This window comes from Myotis davidii, unplaced genomic scaffold (genome assembly GCF_000327345.1).
Source record: "Myotis davidii unplaced genomic scaffold, ASM32734v1 scaffold395, whole genome shotgun sequence".
In the NCBI taxonomy this organism is placed as follows: domain Eukaryota; kingdom Metazoa; phylum Chordata; class Mammalia; order Chiroptera; family Vespertilionidae; genus Myotis; species Myotis davidii.
Window position 1 is genome coordinate 4,361,334 of NW_006287904.1, and position 23,384 is coordinate 4,384,717.

Consider the following 23,384-nt stretch of genomic DNA (forward strand, 5'->3'; position numbering starts at 1 on the left):
GGAAAAAAACAAAACAAAACAACCTCTTCCCTTCCAGGAAGGAAATATGGAAGCCCATCCACAGAGACAAAAAAGGCTTACAACTATAAAGTTTTGCCAAGGGTTAATATGATCAAGCAGTAATAACTTTATTCATAGTAACAGTAATACTTGTTTGATTTACAAATACCTAATATTTTATTTGTACCTACTGTCTCAGAATTTTGAGTTATTTTCTATATAGTAATTCATTTAATCCATATATTAAGCCTACCTACAAAGATATTAACATCCATTGTAAAAATAAAAAAATTGACATTATCCCAGCCAGTGTGGCTCAGTGGTTGAGTGTCAACCTATGAACCAGGAGGTCACTGTTCGATTCCCCGTCAGGGCACATGCCCAGGTTGTAGGCTCGATCCCCAATGTGGGGCATGCAGAGGCAGTCAATCAATGATTCTCTCTTATCATTAATGTTTCTATCTCTCTCCCTCTCCCTTCTTCTCTGAAATCAATAAAAATATATTTTAAAAAAGAGAAGAAACTGACATTAACACACTAATAAGATGTAAAAGTGGTTCAGGCCCAGGCACCATTATTTTAAAGTCCCTCTCTTTCTATTAAGAAGTACAAATCAGGGCACATGCCCAGGTTGCGGGTTCGATCCCCAGTAAGGGGCATGTAGGAGGCAGCTGACTAACGATGCTTCTCATAGATGTTTCTATCTCTCTATTCTTGTCTTTTCCTCTCTCTCTAAATATCAATAAAAACATATTATTTAAAAAAATACAATTATAAAAATAGTCCTAAGGATGTAAAAGTACAGCATAGGGAATATTGTTAGTAATATTTTAGTACCTATGTATAGTGTCGGATGGGTACTAGACCTTTTGGGGTGATCACTTCATAAAGTATATAAATGTCTAATCACTATGTTGTACACCTGAAACAGTGTCAACTGTAATTGAAAATTTAAAAATTTTATTATAAAAAATAATAAAATCCCTGACTTTCTACCCCATCGCTTTTTGAGGTGCTTTCAGAAAGATGTTTTGGACTTTTCTTTCTCCTTCAGCTTTGAGTGTGAGCATTAAATTGGGCTTGCTAATGGACCAGAACTGCCTTTAATTAGACTGCTGGGGTTTTTTGTGTGTGTTTTTTTTTAATCCTCACCCAAGGATATTTTTCATTGATTTTTAGAGAGTGGGAGGGGGTGAGATATAGAGAGACATCGATGTGAGAGAGACACACAGATTGGTTGTCTCCTGCATGCACCCGACCAGGCCTGGCCTGGGGAGGAGCCTGCAACCTAGGCACGTGTCCTTGACTGGAATCAAACCGGGGACCCTTCAGTCTGCAGGTCAACGCTCTATCCACTGAGCCAAACCGGCTAGGGCTAGACTGCTGCTGTTTTGTTTTTGACAACAAATCTCACAAACACTTGGTGTTTCCTTCTCTATGAAACTTCAAGTTTACAATCTTTCATAAAACACAACTCATTAAATGACCTTCTTCTATTTTTCTTTAAGGAGTTCTAGCCTCTTAGTTATTGGGCTCTTTTTTCTAGCTCTAAGCTGACACATCATCCTCACCAATGTACTTTTCAAATTAATTATTAAATAAAGCAAAAATGTCATCAGCTCCATAAAACTTCCAGCTTTATTAAGAGAGTAACCTGAAATTACATAATTATTTTAACACAGCTATTTCTTGTCTTTACAATTATTACACTAATTGAATTCTAAGACCAGAATTTTAAAATTTTGCCATCAGAATATCTTAAAAAATTCACGGGTCTTAAAAGTTGTATAAACAATAGTTAAATACACAACAAAGAAAGAGGCTGATGGCCACATGCTTTATATTCCATAGTTATGAGTTTTATACAATGTGGAAACATTAATTTTGCTTGAGAAATTTTGTTTTTGGTTCAATGTGCATATAAATATGCATAAAACAGCAACAAAGAATAAAAAGAGAAAATCTTTCAAATATACAATGACTAACACAGAAGAGGTGTGAAGAAGCAAGTTAGTAATGAAAGGTTATGTAGCCAGAGAATATGTACTGTCAGAAACACATTTTTGAAGGCAACTTATTCAGATAAGTTAAATCGGAAGGAAATGCTCATTTTGTGAAATACAAATTTCATTTCCCCACAGATGTCACGTGATCCACAATGGCGCGATTTTAAAAGTTGTGTGTGTTTGCATGCAAACCACGCTCACCGCACTCTCCCTTCGCAGGCGACTGGAACAACCAGAAGATGCAATACTTGCAGTGTCGTCGATAAACTATAGATATTAAACGCAGATAATGAAAAAGATGCAATTTCATTACAGGTCTTACATGATTGTGAGTATAGTAGGTAAGGTTTTGGGAAGCATTCACACACTCTCTATGAGCATTATAATTGGCACCACCTACTGTGCACCATTAAATAAAAAAGCTGTTTCAAGATATAATGAACGATCATTCAAAATAAAAAACATTTCCAATATGCACGAAGAATAAAATAGTACTTTATCTTTTATTTAAGTTAAAGGAAAAGGGAATGGGAGGCATGTGTGAACCAGCCAAATCCAGCTTTCATGCTTTTAAAACCTTTAGGCTCTTTGGGACCCCATTAGGATCAATAGATATATTTACTGTTTTAGTTTGAGAACTTTAAAAAATATTTTCAAGTGAACTAGTATAAGTCAAAGACAGAATTTCCTACCAGTATTACACTGAAATGATGTTCTTATTTTCCTTTATTCATTCCTAAGCCAACTAGTGAAGACATTTCTATCATCAGCCGAGACTCTTCTTCCTGTTTCACCAGCAGTACAAGACTCATGCTCAGTATGTGTAGGTTATCTCCATTCTGACATCACTAAGAAACCATTCTGGTATCACTAAGATAATAACTCTGAACCCAACTTGCAAATGAAACAGTATCTAGCCAGCACACAAGGACAAGATTCTATACTTGATGAAAACTTATTTATAATAACTTTGTTTGCAAGAGGCCATCATACTTGAGACATTAAAAATGCTACCAGGCCCAAGAACTGCCAAGTAGAATTTTATTAGAGGGTGGATTAAAAGTACACTTCCTCCCTATGTGAAAAGGCTTTTATCTCCTTAAAATATCTCTGAGTAATTTTTTGTGCGTTTAGGAGTAGAATTCTTGAGAAGTACCACTTGGAAACGGCAGGAGGATTGAGCCAAACATATATGTGTAAGAAAGCCCATATAGCTCATATACTCCACTCAACAAAGTAACATGTGTTGACTATTAAGAAACTGCTTTAGTAATTTCTTCAATTTTGACACTGCCAAGAATAACAAGGTAGCTCCTAAAGTCATAATTTGCTATTGGAACTGTAAGTTAGTACAGTCTTTTTGGTGGGCAATATGGCATGATACATAATTAAATGCATATACTCTTTGATCTCCCCATTTCATGATTAGCAATTTACCTTGAAGATCTACTCATAGAAGTACACAAAAATATATAAGAATGTTCATTGTACAAGTGTCTGTAGTAGCAAAAATCTCACAGCCTAAATTTCCAACATTAGGAAAAATAATTTTTTAAATGTACAGCCCATGCAATAACGGAATAATATATCACCATTAAAAAGAATGTGCTGGCTCCAGCCAGTTTTGCTCAGTGGATAGAGCATTGGCCCAGATTCAATTCCAGTCAAGGGCACATGTTCAGGTTGTAGGTTCAATTCTCAGTAGGGGGTGTGCAGGAGGCAGCCAATCAGTGATTTTCACCATCGATGTTTCTATCTCTCTCTCCTCTCCCTTCCTCTCTGAAATCAATTTTTAAAAAAAGGAAAGAATGTCCTGACATAAAACTAACTCTAAGAGGCATTCAGTGAAAAAGCAAGGAAAGTGGTTTACTTTTTAAAAAAATCTTTTAAATTAAAAAAAGAGAAATGATTCTATGTATTAATACAAAGATACTTTAAATAAATAAATCAAATGAGGAGCAAGTATATGTGAGTCCATGTACATACTGTTCAAATAAAGAATACTCACATATGCATAAAATATCTTTGAAAGGACATACAAGTACAGAGGTTGTGTTTGAGGAATGGAAATAGAGGGGAAAGGTGAGGGGACTTTTACTTAGGACTTTTCTTGAACTAATATTACTTTTACAAATTAAGAAAAAAACCTTTAATATTGCAGAATGATTAGATGATTAGAATTGTTGCAGTATTGTCTTTTATGGAACAATTCTTAAAAGTTGACTGGTTTTATTTCTTCTCCCACCCCACCGATTAAAGTGCTGGCAAGCAAGTGAAACGGCTCAATGCAGGAAACAGAGATGCAAAGAGAAACAGAGGGTAGCCGACTCAGATACTAAACTATGACCACCGAAAACACAAGAAGTTCCACACAAATGACAATTAAATGTAAATTTAGAAAAAATTGTAATGACACTGATTCCAGACTCATTTAAGAAATTACATGCTAAGTCACATTCATACAGAAACCACCAATTAGGACAAATTAGTACTTGAGTTTGTGTACTGAAGGAAAACGATAATCCATGCATCAGAGAGTGAAACACACCACATCCTCAATATTCTAAACTGTGAGTACAGATTAACCAAAGGTCTCTACAAAGCATGCAAAGAGGCCAAGTGCTCACCACAGGACTGCTTCGGGCTGAACTTGCTCTTGATGAGTAATAACTGTATTCAGATGGCTATAAAGTTTCCAGGAAGAAAGGTTTTATAATAGTGATCAGCTCCTTGTCCTGCTGGGAATGTATTAGTGACCTTGGACCTAACTAGCTCATGGCTCTCAGGGTTAAGGTTACCGTTATTCCCTGGTCTGAGATTCCACCTCACTCCCACCCTCAAGATCTGCTAACCCAAGGCAGGAGGGAAGTGGGGGTGGGGTGCCCTGAGAAGCACCACTCTCATCCTCTTCTAGAGGAACTGATGAACAAGAAAAGAGGTTCTCTATTTATATCCCTCACACTTTAAGATGATTTCCAAAAGGCACTTCCTCACAGCTTAGGTGAGAGTCATAATTGGCTAGCTGATGGATCGCAGCTTATAGAGTAATTACAGTTCAGATTAAATGACCTTTTCGTTGTAAGTAAACTGTGCCCACCTACACCTCACTCTCCTCACCACCTCCCCCCGGTTAGACTTACAGTTCGAGAACCATAAGGGTTATACAGTCCACCATCATACAAGGACACCTAAAGAACAAAGGAATCTATTCAGCATCAAAGTTATTTGGAAAATGTCCTAACTCTCTGCAGTACTTGGTTCCAAAAAAGTTTTGAAGAATGGTGTAAGTGTACAGCCTCCCAAGGTGAAGACTGTGAAGGTGATAACATTCGTTTTCATGCATAAATTCCTGCATTAAAACAAGTCTCATTAAAACTTTAAGCTCACACTTCATTTAAGAAGCACACTGGTTACGGTATTTTCTTTAATCATGTCATGAAACTAAGAGAACTAACATTTATGAATTTATCCTTTCAAAAGAGGACACAGAGCAGAAAAGGTGAGGTCCAAAGCATTTTGTCCCCTGTCACAATAAAATTAAGTTATAAAGCCTCAGAGTCCCAGCCCACTAGAACAGGCCATACACAACAAATAACAGCTTGAAAGCGACCAACTCACATCTCGCATATTACAAAGAGCTAATGTTTTGCTTTTCAGTCAGCTTGCTTTATTAGAGCCTAGTATTAATGTGGCCAAGGCCACAGCTGTCCCAAAGAGAACTATGACATCCCAGGCATGGATGGCCATCTCACAAAAGTAGGCAAATGGAATGGGCTCATGCAAATCTATCTTCTCAATAGGAAACCAATCCTGAGCAAGAACCTACTAACACCAGCAGTACCTACCATTGTGAAGAGAATATGCTTATTTTTACTCCCCTAAAGTTTTGTATTTTAAGCAGAAGCCGCACATTCTGCAGCGCACATCACATTAAAGCCATGTATCCTTCACTATTCTGGAGGAAAGATGTCAAGCCAGAGTCAGCACTATGGCAGCGGCCCTACCAGGAATACACAGGCTGGAAGAGGAAGATACAAACCAGACTGGCACTTTTCAGCAGACCAGAATTTGCAATAGGGGAGGCCTATGAAAAAAGCACATGATTTAACCCAAAGAAAAGCAGCTGGTAGCTTTGAAGGCAACACAATCCTCAGAAAGTACTAACCCTGGTACTCTTAGACGTCGCCAGGGGGTCACTGTACAGGGAAGAAGACTGCTAAGAAACAAAAACAAAACGAAATAATTAAGGTTTAAGTGTATGGCCTTATACAGAAACAGAGAGAGAATGAATTGCTCTCACCATGATGAGAGCAGAAAACTTATGTTTACTTCATACTCCATAATTCATTAGCAACTCCTGAGTGCTAAAAGTACTTAATGTATAAAGTCAGAAAAACTTAATCATTAGTAATTGTTTTAAATAGGAATTTTAAGGGATAAGAAAGAAAAACACTGGGAATCGTTTTCTATGAATGAGTCCAAGTCCCATTGGTCTCTGAACATGAAAGCTAGGAGATGGGACAGCACACTATAAGACAAGTCTCAGGGATCGAGGGCCATGGCACAGGGCGCGTGGCAAACTGGCCACATTTCAGCCACCAGCAGCTCCTGGGATATTTTCAGTGATCTCATGACACATGCCAAATGGCCTTAGCCTTTTTATTGGGGACCCAGAAAAATGAACTCTGAGTTATCACTATAAACACTCTTTTCCAAGTGTTTGGAAAAGATTAGAAAAATGTATATTTCAAAACAAGCCATGGACAAAGTGCCTTAGTTTAACCAGTTAAGTGTACTGGTCACAATGAATCCATACACTACCAAGGCACAGCATTTCTTAAAAAGGAATTAAATCTCTCTTTTCCTGATGTCATTTGAAGACACAATTTTCAGTTCTTTTTTACCAAGCCTAAACAGACATGGAAAATAAAAGAGTATCTAAGTTGTGTGTGCAGGCTTGGACAACTGAAGTATTTTAAATGTACCGTGTGCCATGTATTTGAGGTGTTTTAAATGTACGGTGTGCCAAATGCCCTGGGGAAAAAAAAAGATTCTAATATTGAACAAATAATCACATTTTTCCCATTCCATTTATAGTGTAAATTTTCACATGTAAGCTGTTACTAAAAGGGCATCCACATGTGTACTGATGCCTACAACTTATTCTGAAATGCATCCCCCAAAAAACTGAATTAATGGATGAACGAATAGGACAGTGAGATAATTATATGATAACGGAAATAGAGTAAAATGTTAATGTATAATCTAAATGGTAGTTACTAAGTGGTTACTACATAATTCTGTGAACTTTTTTGTGTGTTAAATATTTTTCATTAGAAAAAATTGGGGAAAAATGGTACTCATTTGCAAGCATGGTGAGTTAATAGTTCCCACAGTTTAAATTTACACTCACACAAACTATATGAATTCAGTTACTACAAACTACTATACACAACCATTCACAGGTTAGTTTTAACTAGTCAAAATGCAAAATAGAAGGTTACAAATGTGTTAAAGTTGGAAAAAACACATGAAGACAAAAAACTGTGGACAAACCCGAGTGTAGTAGGCAGAGCTGGGTTTGCTATGTCTAAGACTGCTATAGTTTCTCTGGTCAAAGTAGAGGCCGCTCTGCAAAAACCAAATTAAACACATTTTTCTTAAGTTAAATGTTGTTAATTTAACAACATATAAAGGCAAAATCTGATATTGCCAAACCCTGTATCTCCAAAACCATGACTTAAGGTTAACTGTTTGCAAACCAAGTACTCATTTTTACTGTAAAAACAAGATTATAAACCCACAGGCAAAACTGAATGGAATAAGTGATATATTCTCATGTCATCCTCAGGAATGTCCTTGAAAAACCCAGGACAACTGAATAATTACCACTTTTTAAATCCAGTTGGCAATGACACAGGTATTACTAAACAGTCATTTTTCCAAGCTTCTCCTAGTCCCATTATTTGTCAAAATAAACTGATCAAATTAAATTATCAGAGAGAAAGAATACACTAAACATGGTTTGGTCTAAACCATCTATGGAGGTTAATTTTCGATACATTATACAAAACAGTAATTTTATGTATTGTGGTGACTTGAAAGGGAGAAAATTCTCTAACTTCTCCAGCCATCTTTTTTGTCCAAGGTTAAGGAAATTTAGGCAATCCCTGACTCCTTCCCCACGCCTGCCACTCCTGGCCCTACCTTCCTGTACCACCCCCTCAAGGAGGCCCCATGACTCACCTCTCCTCAGAGCACCCAATACTCCACCCTGCAGGGCTTCTCAATGAAGTCCTCTCCATTAAATTCCTTCCTCCCTCTCCTGTCTACCAGCCAAGGTCTCCTGACCCTCTCTCCACCCCAGGAATGGTCAGAGCAGGGAGCTTGGAACTACACTTCCTCTGGCAGTACTGTGCAGCCTAACAGGAAAAGAAGTGTTCCTAGCACCCCAAATGGGCATTTTGGATTACCCCCCCCCACACACACACACACACAAACACACACAGAGAAATGTTGCTCAGCAATGTGGCTGGAATGGAGAGCACTATTAGTTATGCAATTTAATTATATTGTAAGTTAAAAGTTTTCTGCAAGACAGCACGGGAGCTCTGCCATCACATGCCTTAATGTTTCTACCAGAAAATTCATTCCAACTTCCGAAAATCTGACTAACAAACTTTCAGAATGAAACCTATTTGTGAATTTGGTACTGCCTATAGTACCACAACTAAATCAATTTAAATTTCTAAAATAAGGATAAGAATCTCACTAAACTTATTCGTGAGGTATATTCCAAAGGACAGATCATAAATGAAAATGTGCTGTTAATGAACTTCTTGTGATGAACACCTTCTTAACTCTAGTCCCTGGGGTTAACATATATTAACTTAATATTAATTCTTATAAATTTTAAAAAAATTATTTTTAAATAAGGTTCTGATAAACCAGTTTCAATATATTATCAAATTTCAATGATGCCTTAGGAGCACACCAAAGCAGTCATAATTCTTAAGTTCCCTAAAAGTAAGCAGTAAATTTTACAGCAGCACAACATACTGTGACAGGAGACAAAACAGAACTAACCAGTGGGTCTTTATGGGAACCAGAAGATCTCTTCTTCATTCCATAAGAGTGACTGTAAGAATGATTCTGGAAATACATTTTTTAAGTTAAGTATTTGAAGATTAATGATTATACATTGAAGTTTGAAAATAATTTAATAAAGTTACAGACAGAAAGGTCCATATGAGATACAGAGTAATCTACATGCAATTCCATCGGTTAGTAAGTGATCCACTGAACTTGACTGGCTAAGGTATACCACCTCTCTACACATGGGTATTTCCCCTCCCATACCCCATGCCATCCAGCCCAGTGCCCAGCCAAAAAACAAAAACAAAAACTTAATTAGGACACAGAGCCAGGGAGGATGTCTGTGAGGACCTTCACCCCACACCTCATTTGAGTACCTCTATCTTCGTTATGAAGGTATAGGTGACAAGAATCGTTCTTTGGACCAACAAAAACAAGACTGAGATAACAAAGAACATGATATTGCATTGCCCCCAGACAGTACTCTTAACCCCAGTGAGTGGTCCCACAGCATGCATTGCTGAGGAGTACAGAGCCAGATGGTACGGCTGTCCTGCGTAGCAGCAGCATTATTAGATAACAATCTTCTGTGAGTCCTTGGAAGATAGCACTGTCTTGATACAGAACTTCCCCTAGGAGTACAGAGCCAAGGGTGTATGTGGGATACAGGACAGCAACAGTACTAAACAGGTCAATTTGTAGACAAGAAATCCAATCTAGGCATGCACTGCTCACCGGAAATGAGGAAGTGCAGCTAAAGTGTCCTACCTACCAACAGTCTGCCTGAGGCAAACCTACTGACATGCACAGTTGATAACGAACCAGTTATTATACACTCATTTCTCTTTTTTGAATATGTGTACCTTTCCTTTCATACAATTCCCGGGACATTTTAAAAGATGTCTTACATATTTAGAAACTCAGACAATCTATTGACATAATATTAACCAAGTAAAAACATGCTATACTTGGCTAAAAAATGACATGCCATAAAAAACAAACCAAATCAAGAAAAAATTAGTGTACATAACTGATGTTTCAGGAGTCATCGTCACTGCTGGGCGTTCTGTCACCTGCTAGCTGTGACATCTAGCACTAAGCACACTGAAGCCTGTGCTACCACAGCTCAGCGTCTATCAAAACACGTCTCTTAGGGCAATGAGCACATGCCAGCTGAATAGTCCATCATTTTAAGAAAATATATTACTACCAATCATAATATTGAAGAGGGAAGCAAATAATTTTTATCTGATCTTAAAATTCTAAAAGAAAAAAATTATTCAAATGTTAAGTATGCCAAAATTGCAAAACAATAGTTTTGCTTTGTGAGTCACACGTTTCCCCCCAAACATCATAACAAACCTGTGCAAGTTAGTCACAATCCATTATTAGCATCATCAGGGGTTTATAAAGTAAAACTACATTTAACAAAAAGTCATGCACTACATACTAATGATGAAAGTCTGGATGATCTGTCCTTGAGAGGATCATACTGGATTTCAGAAAAAGATGAAAGTTGCATTTCCAAAATCAGAATTATAAAAAGGGAAAAAAAATTAACATTTGAAAGTTATTAAAACTCCAAAATTATTAAACAAAAGTCCAAAATTATTAAACATAAAGGCTATTAAATGTGAATTAAAGAATAGTCCCCCACAAACTCTTTCCTAGTATAAGTTATTACTAATATGTAAAGTTGCATTTCTCTTTCAAATAGAGCGTTCATAATCAGTAAGGAAGGCTTTAATGCAGGAATTAAGCATTTGGAAGTCAAAAGATGTTTTACTTTGTATCATTGTGACTGTTACCATCATTTCCCATCCTTTGAACAAGGCAAAAACAAGACATGGACAGGCAATGAGGCAAGAGCATATCACTAATCACACGTACAAAAAGCAATGGCAGCACCAAAATAAGGGGAATTCCCTTGGACCTGCTCATGGACACCCTCTTGAGAAACTTCCCTCCTCAAGAACCTTCCCTATTAAAATGCTGAACCAAACTAGAAAGTTGGTGAGTGCACAGCATGGAATGCACAGTAAACATATAATTGTGGCATTAAATATAAACCAAAGAAAAATATGTAAAATTTATAAGATCAGAAAACTATATTTCATGTATAATCTTTAAGAAAACAAGATGTCCTGACCAGGTGGCTCAGTTGGTAGGAGTGTTGTCCCACACCACAAGGTTGTGGGTTCAACTCCCAGTCAGGGCACGTACCTAGAGCTTGCAGTTTCTATCCCCAGTAAGGCGCATATGGGAGGCAACCTATCGATGTTTCTCTCTCTCTTTCCCCTTTCCTCTCTCTCTCAAATCAATAAGAACATACCCTTGGATGAGGAATTTTAAAAAAAGAAAAGATAATGTGAGTACCACCACATTTGAAATCCAAAAAAATTAGATTTGTGGTTTCCTACCATCCGTTTGTTAAGCATTCTAATTTATATTTTTTAAGCAATCTTACCCAGAAGAACAATGCATATTTTTTTTAAAAAAAAGCACTGAGTAAGTTCCTCAGGTATTTTGGTAAATATATCTTTCTTCCGGCCAGCATGGCTCAGTGGTTAAGCATCAAACTATGAACCAGAAGGTCATGATTCAATTCCCGGTCAAGGCACATGCCTGGGTTGCAAGCTTGATCCCCAGTGTGGGACATGCAGGAGGCAGTTGATCAATGATTCTCTCTCATTGTTGATGTTTCTATCTCTATCTCTCCCTTCCTCTCTGAAATCAATAAAAATAAAATAAAATTTCTTTTTTTTGCATCTCTTCTACCAAGTTAGGATTTTAGGGAACAAGATTGAAAACTGATCTAAAGTAATGTTTTCCTAAGTGTAGGTTGCTACTAATTAGTGGGTCATGAAATCAATTTATGGGTTCAATCAGCATTTTTTTTTTTTTTGTTCAAAAGTTTATAATGGTCTCAATTATCCATGAATAAGTGATCAATCAGCATTTTTTAAAGATGAAATAGAAAATAGAGTTTATCGTGCACAGTAAGAATATTATTTTGTAAATTTTCAATAATATGTTTTGTATACAAACACACAGACACTTATCTGCATGTGTATACTGGATTACGGTGTAAATACTGTAGAAGACAGAATTGCAAATTCTAGCTCTAATAAGGCAGTACAATAAGAGTTCAAAAAAAACCAAGGTCCTCCCTTCCTGCCCAATGACATGGTCATTTACAAAAAGATATCGAAAAAACCTCCCAAAATATATATTTCAATAGTTTAAGGCTAAGTGATACAATTTTACCAATGGTATAATTTCAGTGAAAATGGTATTGTAATAAATACCAAAAAGTATTAGAATAAAATATCTGCATTTGCAATGCTTTTCTTATATTACTCTGAAACTGACACAGAAGGCAAGCAATAGAGTGTTATTACATATGTGAAAAATCTTATTTATCCAAAATTTTCTAAAATGTCTAAAGGTGTGCATTTAATGTTTGTGTGTGTGTGTGTGTATGTGTTTAACTGATTTCAGAGAGGAAGGAAAAGGGAGAGATAGAAACATCAACAATGAGAGAGACTCATTGATCCTGCATGCCTCCTACTGGGGATCAAGCCAGCAACCTAGTCATGTTCCCTGACTAGGAATTGAACCGTGACCTCCTGGTTCATAGGTCAATGCTCAACCACTGAGCCACACAGGCCAGGATAAAGGTGTGCACCTAGTAAATGATGTGCAATAGTAAAATGTCACTGTATGGCGACATATCCCTAAAAATAAAGTTCCTTCTCAAAAGAAATTTCATTTACTTCTCTTCTCAGTCAACAAAATACCCTTTTTGTTTTAAAAAATACCATGACTAAAACATGTATTACTCAAGCCACACATCCTAGCGTATAAACTATTCCATCCTCCCAACCAGATAAGTTCGCTAAAGAGAACAGTCATGACTTATTTCTTCTCATTCTCTCTGTAGAACCAATGGCATTTTCCTGCTTAAAAACATAATATTTCACAAAGGAGGGAAAACTGAAAATATGAAGTTCTAGCTAAAACGTTCCAAATCTGCTATTATAAGCTATCATAAAAAGTCTTTTTTAACCTGCGATACTTGTCTGAAGGTTTTCATTTTTGAAAAATGAAAAAAAAAAAGATCAAAAGAAAGTATAGCAAAATGACTGTAGAAACGAAGTTCAGTAAGTGTCAATTTCTATAAGAACATACCAATACTCAAGCCCCAGAACTCTGAGAGCAACAGTGAATGCATAATACTAACACTGCACATTTTTCTGGACTACACACCATGATGTCTTTCCTTTTGGGTATACTGGCTCTGCTCCAATGTGTCCCCATTATGTCCTTCGATGGGCTCTTCAAAGGAATTAAAGTGTAACAGTAAATGAAAACACACAAATTGCAAGCGTATTAAAATTATACTGAGATCACTGACACATAACCAGGAACTAATACATACAACAGTAAAAATCTCCACAGTGAGAAATACCAATGTATCCCTACAGCCCTAATTCAAGATCACCTCACTTTCTAATTTGGGCTGTCTACCTTACCGTATTTCAGTATATAAAGCAATGACCAAGATGTTTTTTAAGGCAGATTGTTTTTAAAGCAACAAACTGTTTCATTTCTAAACTCAGGGTTTTCATTTAATCCTCCCTCCCCTAAACCTACCACTCACGGTTTTGAACTAGGTTTGCTCTTTTCATTTTTATACAGAACGCTTACAGCACTGACACCATTTCCAACCCAAACAGCTTCTGGCAGGCCACCTTACAAGAAAGTAGTGACTGAAAGTTAATTGTACAATAGGAAACATCAAAGTCCTAAAAATACTACATAACCACATCTGCTTCACATCCAGGTACTTCTAACATTCTTACATCAAATATAAAGTCCAAAAGTGTTAGACATTTAAATATACCACACGTAAGAAAAATATTTTTTAAAAGATAGACAGAGAAATACCAAAACCCAAAAATTTAAGCAAACTCCAATAAAATTTAGGTCAGTGCTTTAGATCATCACATTTATTTTTACAGAGAATAAAATTTAAAACACACTCAGCTTAATGTAGATGGTAAAGATAATTTAAAAAACATAATCTGATGAAAACTTAGAACTTATAATATCTAGTTAAAAGGAAAAACTAATCTCAATTATATTTCTCTTAAACAATGTTATTAGTGAGCTTTCAGATTTATTGTGTAATATTTAAAATGTGTTGATACCCTGGCTGGTTTGGCTCAGTGGATAGAGCATCCAGCTTGCGGACTGAAGGGTCCTGGGTTCAATTCCAGTCGAGAGCACATGCCCAGGTTGCAGACTGGATCCCCAGTAGGGGGGATGCCGAAGGCAGCCGATCAATGATTCTTTCCCATCATTGATGTTGCTAGCTCTCTCCCCCTCTACCTTCTCCTCTGAAATAAAATAAAAAAAGTGCTGCATGTACACACAAACAGTATAGTACTAAAATCTCCTACAGTCTAAATTTTAATTTTTATTTATTATTAATTCTCACCCAAGGATATTTTTCCATTGATTTTTAGAGAGCATGGAAGGGAGGGGGAGAGACAGAGAGAGACATCAATGTGAGAGAGACACATCGACTGGTTGCCTCCTGCATGCGCCCTAACCAGGGTTAGGGATGGAGCTTGCAACCTTGGTACACGCCTTTGGCTGAAATCAAACCTGAGACCCTTCAGTCCATGGGCTGACACTATCCACTGAGCCAAACCAGCTGGGGCTAAAATTTTTATTTATATTTAAGTTGGCACACTGAATTTTTTTTAACTGGAACTTTACTCTTTTCCCTGCAGTAACAAATTTTTCATAATTACAATAATGAATAAAATACTATGAGAGTTCTAGCTATAACTTAAATGTACTTAATATAATTTCCATAAAAAGAAAATCAACTCATTACTTTATAGACACTCTGTGTAAATAATTCCCTATCAGTTTACTTTAAAATTTCCTTTTTGTTTGCAGATTTATTTTAAAGGCTCCCAAATTAGGTCAAACTTGGATGATTTTATCAGAGGTTTAAGCTAATATACAATAGTCAACTTTCCCTAAAGAACACATACAAATTTACAAATAACCAGGTTGATAATAACTATGTGAAACTTCATCAATCAACATTATAATGGAAAGCAAAGGAAAAAGCCAGACATTTTTAAAAAGGAGGAGAAAAGGGATTATTTTCAAAGCCCTCAAAGACATTCAACTTCTAATCTTTTGTTGACTAACTCCCTGTGTGATTCTTCTCAAAGTATGTGTGTGCACATATACAAATACACACACGTATCTCCAGGGAGAAAGATGACAAACTTATTACCTTAAAGTATTTCTCCTATAAAATAATTCTGAAGCTGCTGATTAGATTTGTATAAAGGCTTGTTAATATTATTATAAACCTAAACTTTCATAATTAACCAAAATATTTGATTCAAAAACTGGCTTACTAACTTACTCTAAAAAGATAGATTATACTCACTAAAAGTAATATAACCAGAGTAAAGAATTATTTAAGAATACAAACACATCAATAACTAACATACTGGAAGATACTCAGTTCATTACAGTATATTTTTAGACATTATATAAGATGGGAAGAAAACTAGACTTAGGGGGAAATAAACAAATATAGACCTTAACATGATAGATCATTTTACTGATGAAACATCTTTGTGTAAGTATACCAATGTGCACATTAAAAGAATTGCTTTAAAGTTTAAAGCACAAATCTTTGAGAGAGATCAGTGTCTTAGCACAATATGCAAGCCTTTTTAACAAGCGATTTCCCATTTATCTTAACCCCTTCCCCGGCAGAAACGTGTATACACGTTTTCACAAAATGTTCTTTTTCAGTCGTCGACGAGTATACTAAGAAAATATGGTAAAAAAATATGGTTTATAGGAAGACGAGTTACAGACTGTTTTCATAACCAGCATCAAAAATACTATATAGAACCAAAATAAAAACAATTAGTCTGAAAAAGACGTTTTTAACAAAAAAATTGTTGGGGAAGGGGTTTAATATACAACAATGCACGTTAAAAACTTGAGACATACTACCAAATGTTAATCAAAATGTTGAAGCATGATAATTTCTATAAACATGACAAGCAGGAATTTTTCAAGTTAGTAGCTCAATTTTTCCATGTAATAAAACTATAATTAGTCACCCAAACTTCAAAACATTTATCATTTAATAAATTATTTAAAAAATATATTAATCACTTCTTGTCCTTTTGGCTAAGATCAAACATAGGCATCTGTTCTTATCAAGTTTAACATCTGACATATCCTCTATCTGAGGACAACGTACTAAATGGTTTTTTGGAGCAAGGGGAAAATTTTTTTTTAAATATGAAAGTAGGAAAAATCGGAAAGAACCATGCAGATGTCATTCTATAAAATCAACCTTATTATTTTGCAATAATTTTTTAAAATCAAAGGTCCTTTTATAAAAAATAGATGAACATATTTATGATTTTTAGCATTGATTTACTTATAGCAATAATTTGAGAGAAAGCATCAGTTTCCAATGAAAGAACTTTGCCAATATTTTCTTTAAAAAAAAAAAGGCAAAGGGGAGGTGGGGGGAAGGCAAAGGAATATATGAGCATTATCTGATTGCTTAGCAGTGGTGCTGCAGAAAGCTCAGACACGTACGGTAAGCTTTGCTATTGTGTAAACAAAATACCAACCCTGTGACTGCCAAGACTTCGAATGGACAATGCATCCTCAACTCCCTGATAAAAATAAAAACAAAAGTTTGTGAGTGACTGCATTAAGTTAGTGAAGAAAACGTATTAGAGGCAAGTTTATAGGTTATTACAAACCAGAGATGGACGGTGATGACTGGACCGGTGGGAATACCTGGCCCTTTCTGAATCTTCCTGGGAAAGGAGAAAGTACATGGAGAATTAATCACTGAACAGAGGATTGTCTATCAGAACAACTGGGTGAAGGCAGGTCAGTTCAGAGCACAGCCGCACATTCCTTACAGCAAGCAGGTATTGACAATTCGGTTTCAAAAGCTGAGTCTGGGGCAGCCACATGCTTCAGTTGGAAAGAAAGTAGAGATCATCTTGGAAATGTTTTTATTTTAACAAGTTTATGTATGTCTGACCATTTGTAGAATGTAATCTATATATGACAAAGACAGCTCAATATACCAAGATAAAAATAAGAAAGTATTCTTAAACAGAAATTGAGTTTAGCATTAAAAAGTAGACTTTCTATTTTTTTTTTCATTGTGAATGTTAGTTTATTCAAGGCAAGAAATGTTTACTTTGTTAGAGATGTAGTAAAGAGACAGTGTATTGCTTTTAAAAGATTTGGGTCACAATTTTCTGCTCACTACAAAGAATTTCTTTTTGTCCTTCTCTGGAAAAGAATAGCTAAATGAAATAGCCCTTGTGTGTGTATTGTTAATATGAAAAACTACTTATAATTAGAATTGAATAACATTTTAGAATTGATAAAGTTAATAAGAGGTATGCCTTATGAAGATTGCAAAGAAAACTGGCCACAACCTAACAGTTGACTAAATTAAATGCAATTCTCAACTTTTCCATTCAGTTATTAGCATTGGAGCATTAAGTCCTGAGTCATGTGAAATCAAATAACTAGTCCCTAGAACCTAACCAACTGAAACAGTAAGAAACTTCTGATCTTTCAGATTTTCAAAGTCCAAAGTATTAAAGTGATTTGCACTGACTAACGTCTCTATACACAATTGGTCCAAATGGGGTCACAGTGGATAACAGTGATGAATCAGTATCTCCAACACGCCATGGCCATTCAGCATGATCATTATGCAGGTATAACAAATAGATGTGGCTATATCTGATGACTCATTTCAAATACAGAAACAGGAATTCAACTAAAACACCACACTTAATGCCTTAGTTTAGTCATGACTTCGAGTATAATTGCAAAAAACTCCTGTATGTCATCTGCTGTGTATATTGACACATTTGATCAATTCTGTTCAGAAGTCTACTTATAAGCAACCGTATGATTCAATAAGTCAATATCCAATAGGATATTCTGATCTTTAAGAAAATTCATCATTGATTTACATTTCTGTTATATAATAGAAACAGGTAATCTGTAAGAAGCCAAGCAAAATCCTTCCCTTTCTTCAACTATCAGGAGATACAAAAAAAGTTTTGGGGGCAGATGCATTAGCCCAGCAGTAGAGGTACAGTTTATTAAGTGGTGACTAGTTCTAGGCTGTTAGCTTGGTTAGTTTAAAGAGCCTGTGCTACAAAGGCAAATTAATTCTACATGCCCCCTCTCAGTATTATTTGGGATACTAGAGTGACATTCATGGTTTAATGTTCAGCCTTCCTTTTATTCTGTCCTTTCTTTTCATTCCACCTACCACACAAGAGCACTTTTTAAAAACCTACCTCTAAAAAGCACATCTCACTAAAGATGAATTCATATTTATTTTCAATTGTACCTATTAAAAATAATCCTAAATAAAAATACCTTATTAAATATCGATATACTGCTATATTAAACAGCTTTTCTTTTTAGCCACTTTTGGAAAATGTCCTAAAAAGACTTTAAAAGACTACAGAATACAATGTAAACCCCATACAAGCCACCTAATTTGAAATGAGAGAATACAGCTTATTTTAGTCATAAACTATACTGTAAACCAGTACTGTCCAATAGAACTCTCTATAACAATGAAAATGTTCTACGTTTGTACTGTCTAATACAGTAGCCACTAGCCACACGTGGCTATTGAGTATTTGAAATGCTAGAAGTGCAACTGAGAAACTAAATTTTTAATATTAATCAATTTAAACTTAAATGTAACAACACATATATGGCTAGTGGTTACTGTACAAACAGTAAGGCAAGTTCAAAGCTAATTTTTATTACACCAAAAAGACCCAATACACATATTTTACTAAGAGTCTGCCACACAGCACTACTCTTACATAAAAAGACAGGTATTTATGTAGTTTTTAACTACTCCCTCTACCTTGAATACTTCTGCAAAGTGGTAAATATGAAGCAAACAGAAGGAGACCCTTGCATAAAAGAGAAGACCCTAGCACCACCCTATAGAAGCTAGAAGGGTCCTTGATGATCAAATAGTCTGATCCCCTCAAAGTCATAAGGCTGGGACCAGCATTCAGTTCTTTTACTCACCAGAGAACTGAACCATAAAGATTCCACCTTACACTGGGAAACTCTATACTGGTTACATAGAAAGAACATTAAGAAAATAGCAATGTATCCTGATTTATACTCAGAGAGTTCTCCTTATCTAAAAGAACAGTTTAATTTCCCAGTTATAGTAGTATTTATTTTTATATTTTAAAATGTTTTTATTAATTTTTAGAGAGGGAGGAAGGGAGAGGGAGAGATAGAAACATCAATGATGAGAGAGAATCATTGGTCAGCTGCCTCCTGCACGCCCTATACTGGGTTGGATCAAGCCCACAACCTGGGCACGTGCCCTAACCGGGAATCAATGGATGACCCACTGGTTCATAGGTCAATACTCAACCACTGAGCCACACTGGACGGGGGCTACAGTAGTATTTAAATTGCCAGTTGGCTTTTCTTGAATTAACAGAACCAGAGCCCTGCAGAAAAAAAATTCAGCAAACTGTGGGGATTTTTAGGTGCTAATTACAAGACAGAATATCCAGTTCTTCTAAGTCAGGAAAACAATATGTGTTCATTGTCCTGGGAGTCCTTATTAGTATAAAGGAACCTAGGCTGAACTTATAGATCAATGCCTTAAAAATTGATGCATATTTCTTTAAGGTTTTCTGGAAATTACTCTTTGATACATTTAAATTAAATTAATGGAAATGAAACATATTCTTATTTTTAAAAGTTCACTTGAAGTGAGAATAACATGGTTTTATTGTTTAAAAACCAAAAGCCCGGTGAATACACATGGCCATCTTCTCTGTTAAGAAGTAACACTTAAGGCAGGCTGGAACCATTCACTCACTTTTAAGCTGCATGCTACTGATTAAGACAGCCTGTTTAAAAGGAGAATCATTGGCTAAACTAAAGATTATATGTTTGAAGGCTCAGAAAGACTTAGGCCTTTCTTGTAGGTCCTTTTGTAACAGAAAAACACAGATTCGGCTGTCTGCCACAACAAAAACCAAACTCATAAGACAGGTGGTTAGAGCAAAAGGAAAGAGGTTTATTCGGGTGCTGCAACCTGGGAGACTGGTGGACTGCTGTCTCAAAGACCATCTCGCCTTCCTGCTCAAGCCTATAGTTTTTATAAGCAGGGCTTTTTTTATCTACCAATTATCTTTCTAGCTTTTGGCATGCTCAGTTTAAGAGCCTCCCCCTGCACTATCTTGGCCAATGAGGGCGACACCCTGGCACTCACTGGGCTCCCTGTCTATGGCAGGGATGGTGGAACCTTTTTCTGCTAAAGGGCTGTTTGGATATTCATAACATCATTCATGGACCATACAAAATTATCAACTTAAAAATTAGCCTGCTATATTTGGTCAATATTTAATTAACTCACCCCTAATGCCTTGGTAGGACCAGACCAAATTATTTTGTAGGCCTCATGTGGCCCAGACATTCCCCACCCCTAGCCTATGATAACATTTCCACCTTGCAATCCATTAGCAAATGTAGTACTCTCCCATACCTTCAAATTCTGGCTCTGCCAATGACTAAGCAAGTTGTTTATTTCACCAATCCTGTATCATCTTATCTATAAAGTGGAGACAGTGAGACCTATCTTATAATGTGAAATGAAAACGTATGTAAAAACATTAGGACAATGTTCACATACAGAACACTCAAAGTAAGCTTCATTCCTGAGCCTCATGCCCTTGCTTTCCCTATTCACATTCCAACATCCCACCCCAGCACACACAAAAAGGACTAATTCAGAAATTTTTTCATATGGGAAGATTCTCCTTTTAATAACTGATAATCCTATTGTTTGTATATACATTATTTATTTTATTATAAATTTATTAGTAATTTATATTTCATATGGTGAGTATCACATGCCAACTTCTATTATAGGCTCATTGACAGAAAGTAGCTAAAGAGACGAGAATAAGATAAAAAGTAAGATGAAATATCAGTTTGAAAGGAGTAAAAGCAAGTGTCAGAAGAGGTTAGAAGTGATAATTATTCCCATCTGAAACTAAACCCCATCTTCTCTGCATGCCCAAGTTTGAGCTATCATTCAGAACGTGAGTTAGCTGCCACCTGCATCCAAGCCTCTAACCCAAATTGTCCCCCTTCCATGAAAATCTATCGCACTCATTGCCTGAACTGCACACATTTCACAGAGACGAAACTACGTTTATCTTCATGGCCTCTGAATATGAGAATCAAATATTAAACTTTTAATATAGGCTTTTTGCTTATAATGTTTTGGTTGACCCTAAGATATTAAAATCTTAGGCCATTTAATTTTAAAACTATAATACATAATTAAAAGAAGAAATTAAACTAATATTTCCATAGAAAATTGCAAGCAAAAGTGATTTCTTTTATTCACACAAAACATTCTCAATGCACCATTAGTAATATTAATCCAGTTACATGCAGAAGATACTTTACAGATTCCATTCCCAAATAATCAAACATGTATTTTCTCTCTTTTCTAAAATAGCACAAGGAGAAGTATAACAAAGTTTTAAATTTATAGGTCAATATAGTCATAAATTTTTTAATTCTGGTTGTACCCTAAAATGCTGCTATAGAAGGGATTTTCTTATAAAAGTTGCTGACTTAGCAATAATTAGATAGTAGTTCTTAACCCTTTAGGGATCACACAGTTCTTTGAGTATCCGTTGCTAAAAATACACATGGGCATTTCATATATATATATATATATATATATATAAATATATATATATATATATGTAATCTCCACACACACACATACATACACTAGTGTATATGTATATGTATTTTTTTTTCAAAATTTTGTGTGACATTTTATGGCTTCATGTCCCAAGCCTATTCACATACCAAGTTAAGAGCCCCTACAATAGAAGACAACTGGGAAGCTCATCAACATTGGAAAAAATTCAAAGTTAGGAATGATTCACAGTGACTAATATTCACAATTTGCTCTTGTAGTTAACTAATTTGGGAGTTGTGGTAGAAGACTTGAAAAGGAAATGGTATTACTGAAAAATTAAGAATAATTTTCAGAGGAGATGGAAGAATGACTCTCAATGAAGACCCCGCTAACTTTGTGTGTGTGTGTGTGTGTGTGTGTGTGTGTGTGAGAGAGAGAGAAGAGAAGAGAAGAGAAGAGAAGAGAAGAGAAGGGAAGAGAAGAGAAGCCGAAACCGGTTTGGCTCAGTGGATAGAGCGTCGGCCTGCGGACTGAGGGGTCCCGGGTTCGATTCCGGTCAAGGGCATGTACCTGGGTTGCGGCCACATCCCCAGTGGGGGGCGTGCAGGAGGCAGCTGATCGATGTTTCTAACTCTCTATCTCTCTCCCTTCCTCTCTGTAAAAAATCAATAAAATATATTTAAAAAAAAAAAGAAAAGAAAAGAAAGAAGGAAGGGGAGGACAGGGAAGGAGGGAAAAGGGAGCAAGAGTCAGGGGGAGAGGAGGAGAAAGGGAGAGAGGAACAAATTAAAGGGAAAGAAGAACAAACCCATAGAAAGAAAAAATACTCATCTACTAAAATCTTTCTTGGTCAGAAGTATTCCTTAGATGAGTGTGAGGTTGTAGACTACAACAGAAATGCTTGGACTCTAAGTACAAATTTTGATCACTAAAGACAGAAGAGAGAATCTCTGACCTTTATGTTCAAACATGCCAACCACTTCTACTTTGCAAACTATTAGTCAATGTTTTACTTCAAGATTGCATTATTTCAGCAAGTGATCACAACATGCAGGACAGGCAATCCTGGCCTACCAGCCACTTGTGAATCTGTCCCCACTTCCGATCAAAGGAATGTTGAGAATGCTACAAATGCAAAAGTTTCATAAACTGAAGAGTTTCCAAGAGTTACTGCATTCTCTGAAAAGTCTTAAATTAATTGTATACATTTGCCCTGAAGTGCAGATTGTTGACTCAAAGTTACACATTCAAAATACAGAAAATTACAAAGCTAAATATGTTCAATAATAAGAGACATATGGTTCTCTGTAGTTTAGAGAACCATAAATAGAAGTTATATTTAATAATTATCTCCTTATAATTTACTATAACTTTAGGAGTATAAAAGAAAATGCATTGCAACGTTTTCGTTTCAAGTCAAGAACTGCATTCAATATTTAAAACTATATATG

The 23,384-nt window shown here is 35.9% G+C and overlaps 1 protein-coding gene across 1 annotated transcript in view; it reads right to left on the minus strand.

Moving 5' to 3' along the window:
* Positions 1 to 23,384, minus strand: part of LRRFIP2 (leucine rich repeat (in FLII) interacting protein 2) — a 96,862-nt gene that overhangs the window by 37,218 nt on the left and 36,260 nt on the right. The window contains 12 exon segments of the mRNA XM_015561271.1: positions 2,208 to 2,273; positions 4,634 to 4,690; positions 5,147 to 5,194; positions 6,046 to 6,090; positions 6,172 to 6,222; positions 7,563 to 7,637; positions 9,093 to 9,158; positions 10,552 to 10,593; positions 13,371 to 13,439; positions 16,799 to 16,843; positions 16,934 to 16,990; positions 23,008 to 23,058. Of these exon segments, the coding sequence (XP_015416757.1) occupies positions 2,208 to 2,273; positions 4,634 to 4,690; positions 5,147 to 5,194; positions 6,046 to 6,090; positions 6,172 to 6,222; positions 7,563 to 7,637; positions 9,093 to 9,158; positions 10,552 to 10,593; positions 13,371 to 13,439; positions 16,799 to 16,843; positions 16,934 to 16,990; positions 23,008 to 23,058 (672 nt within the window).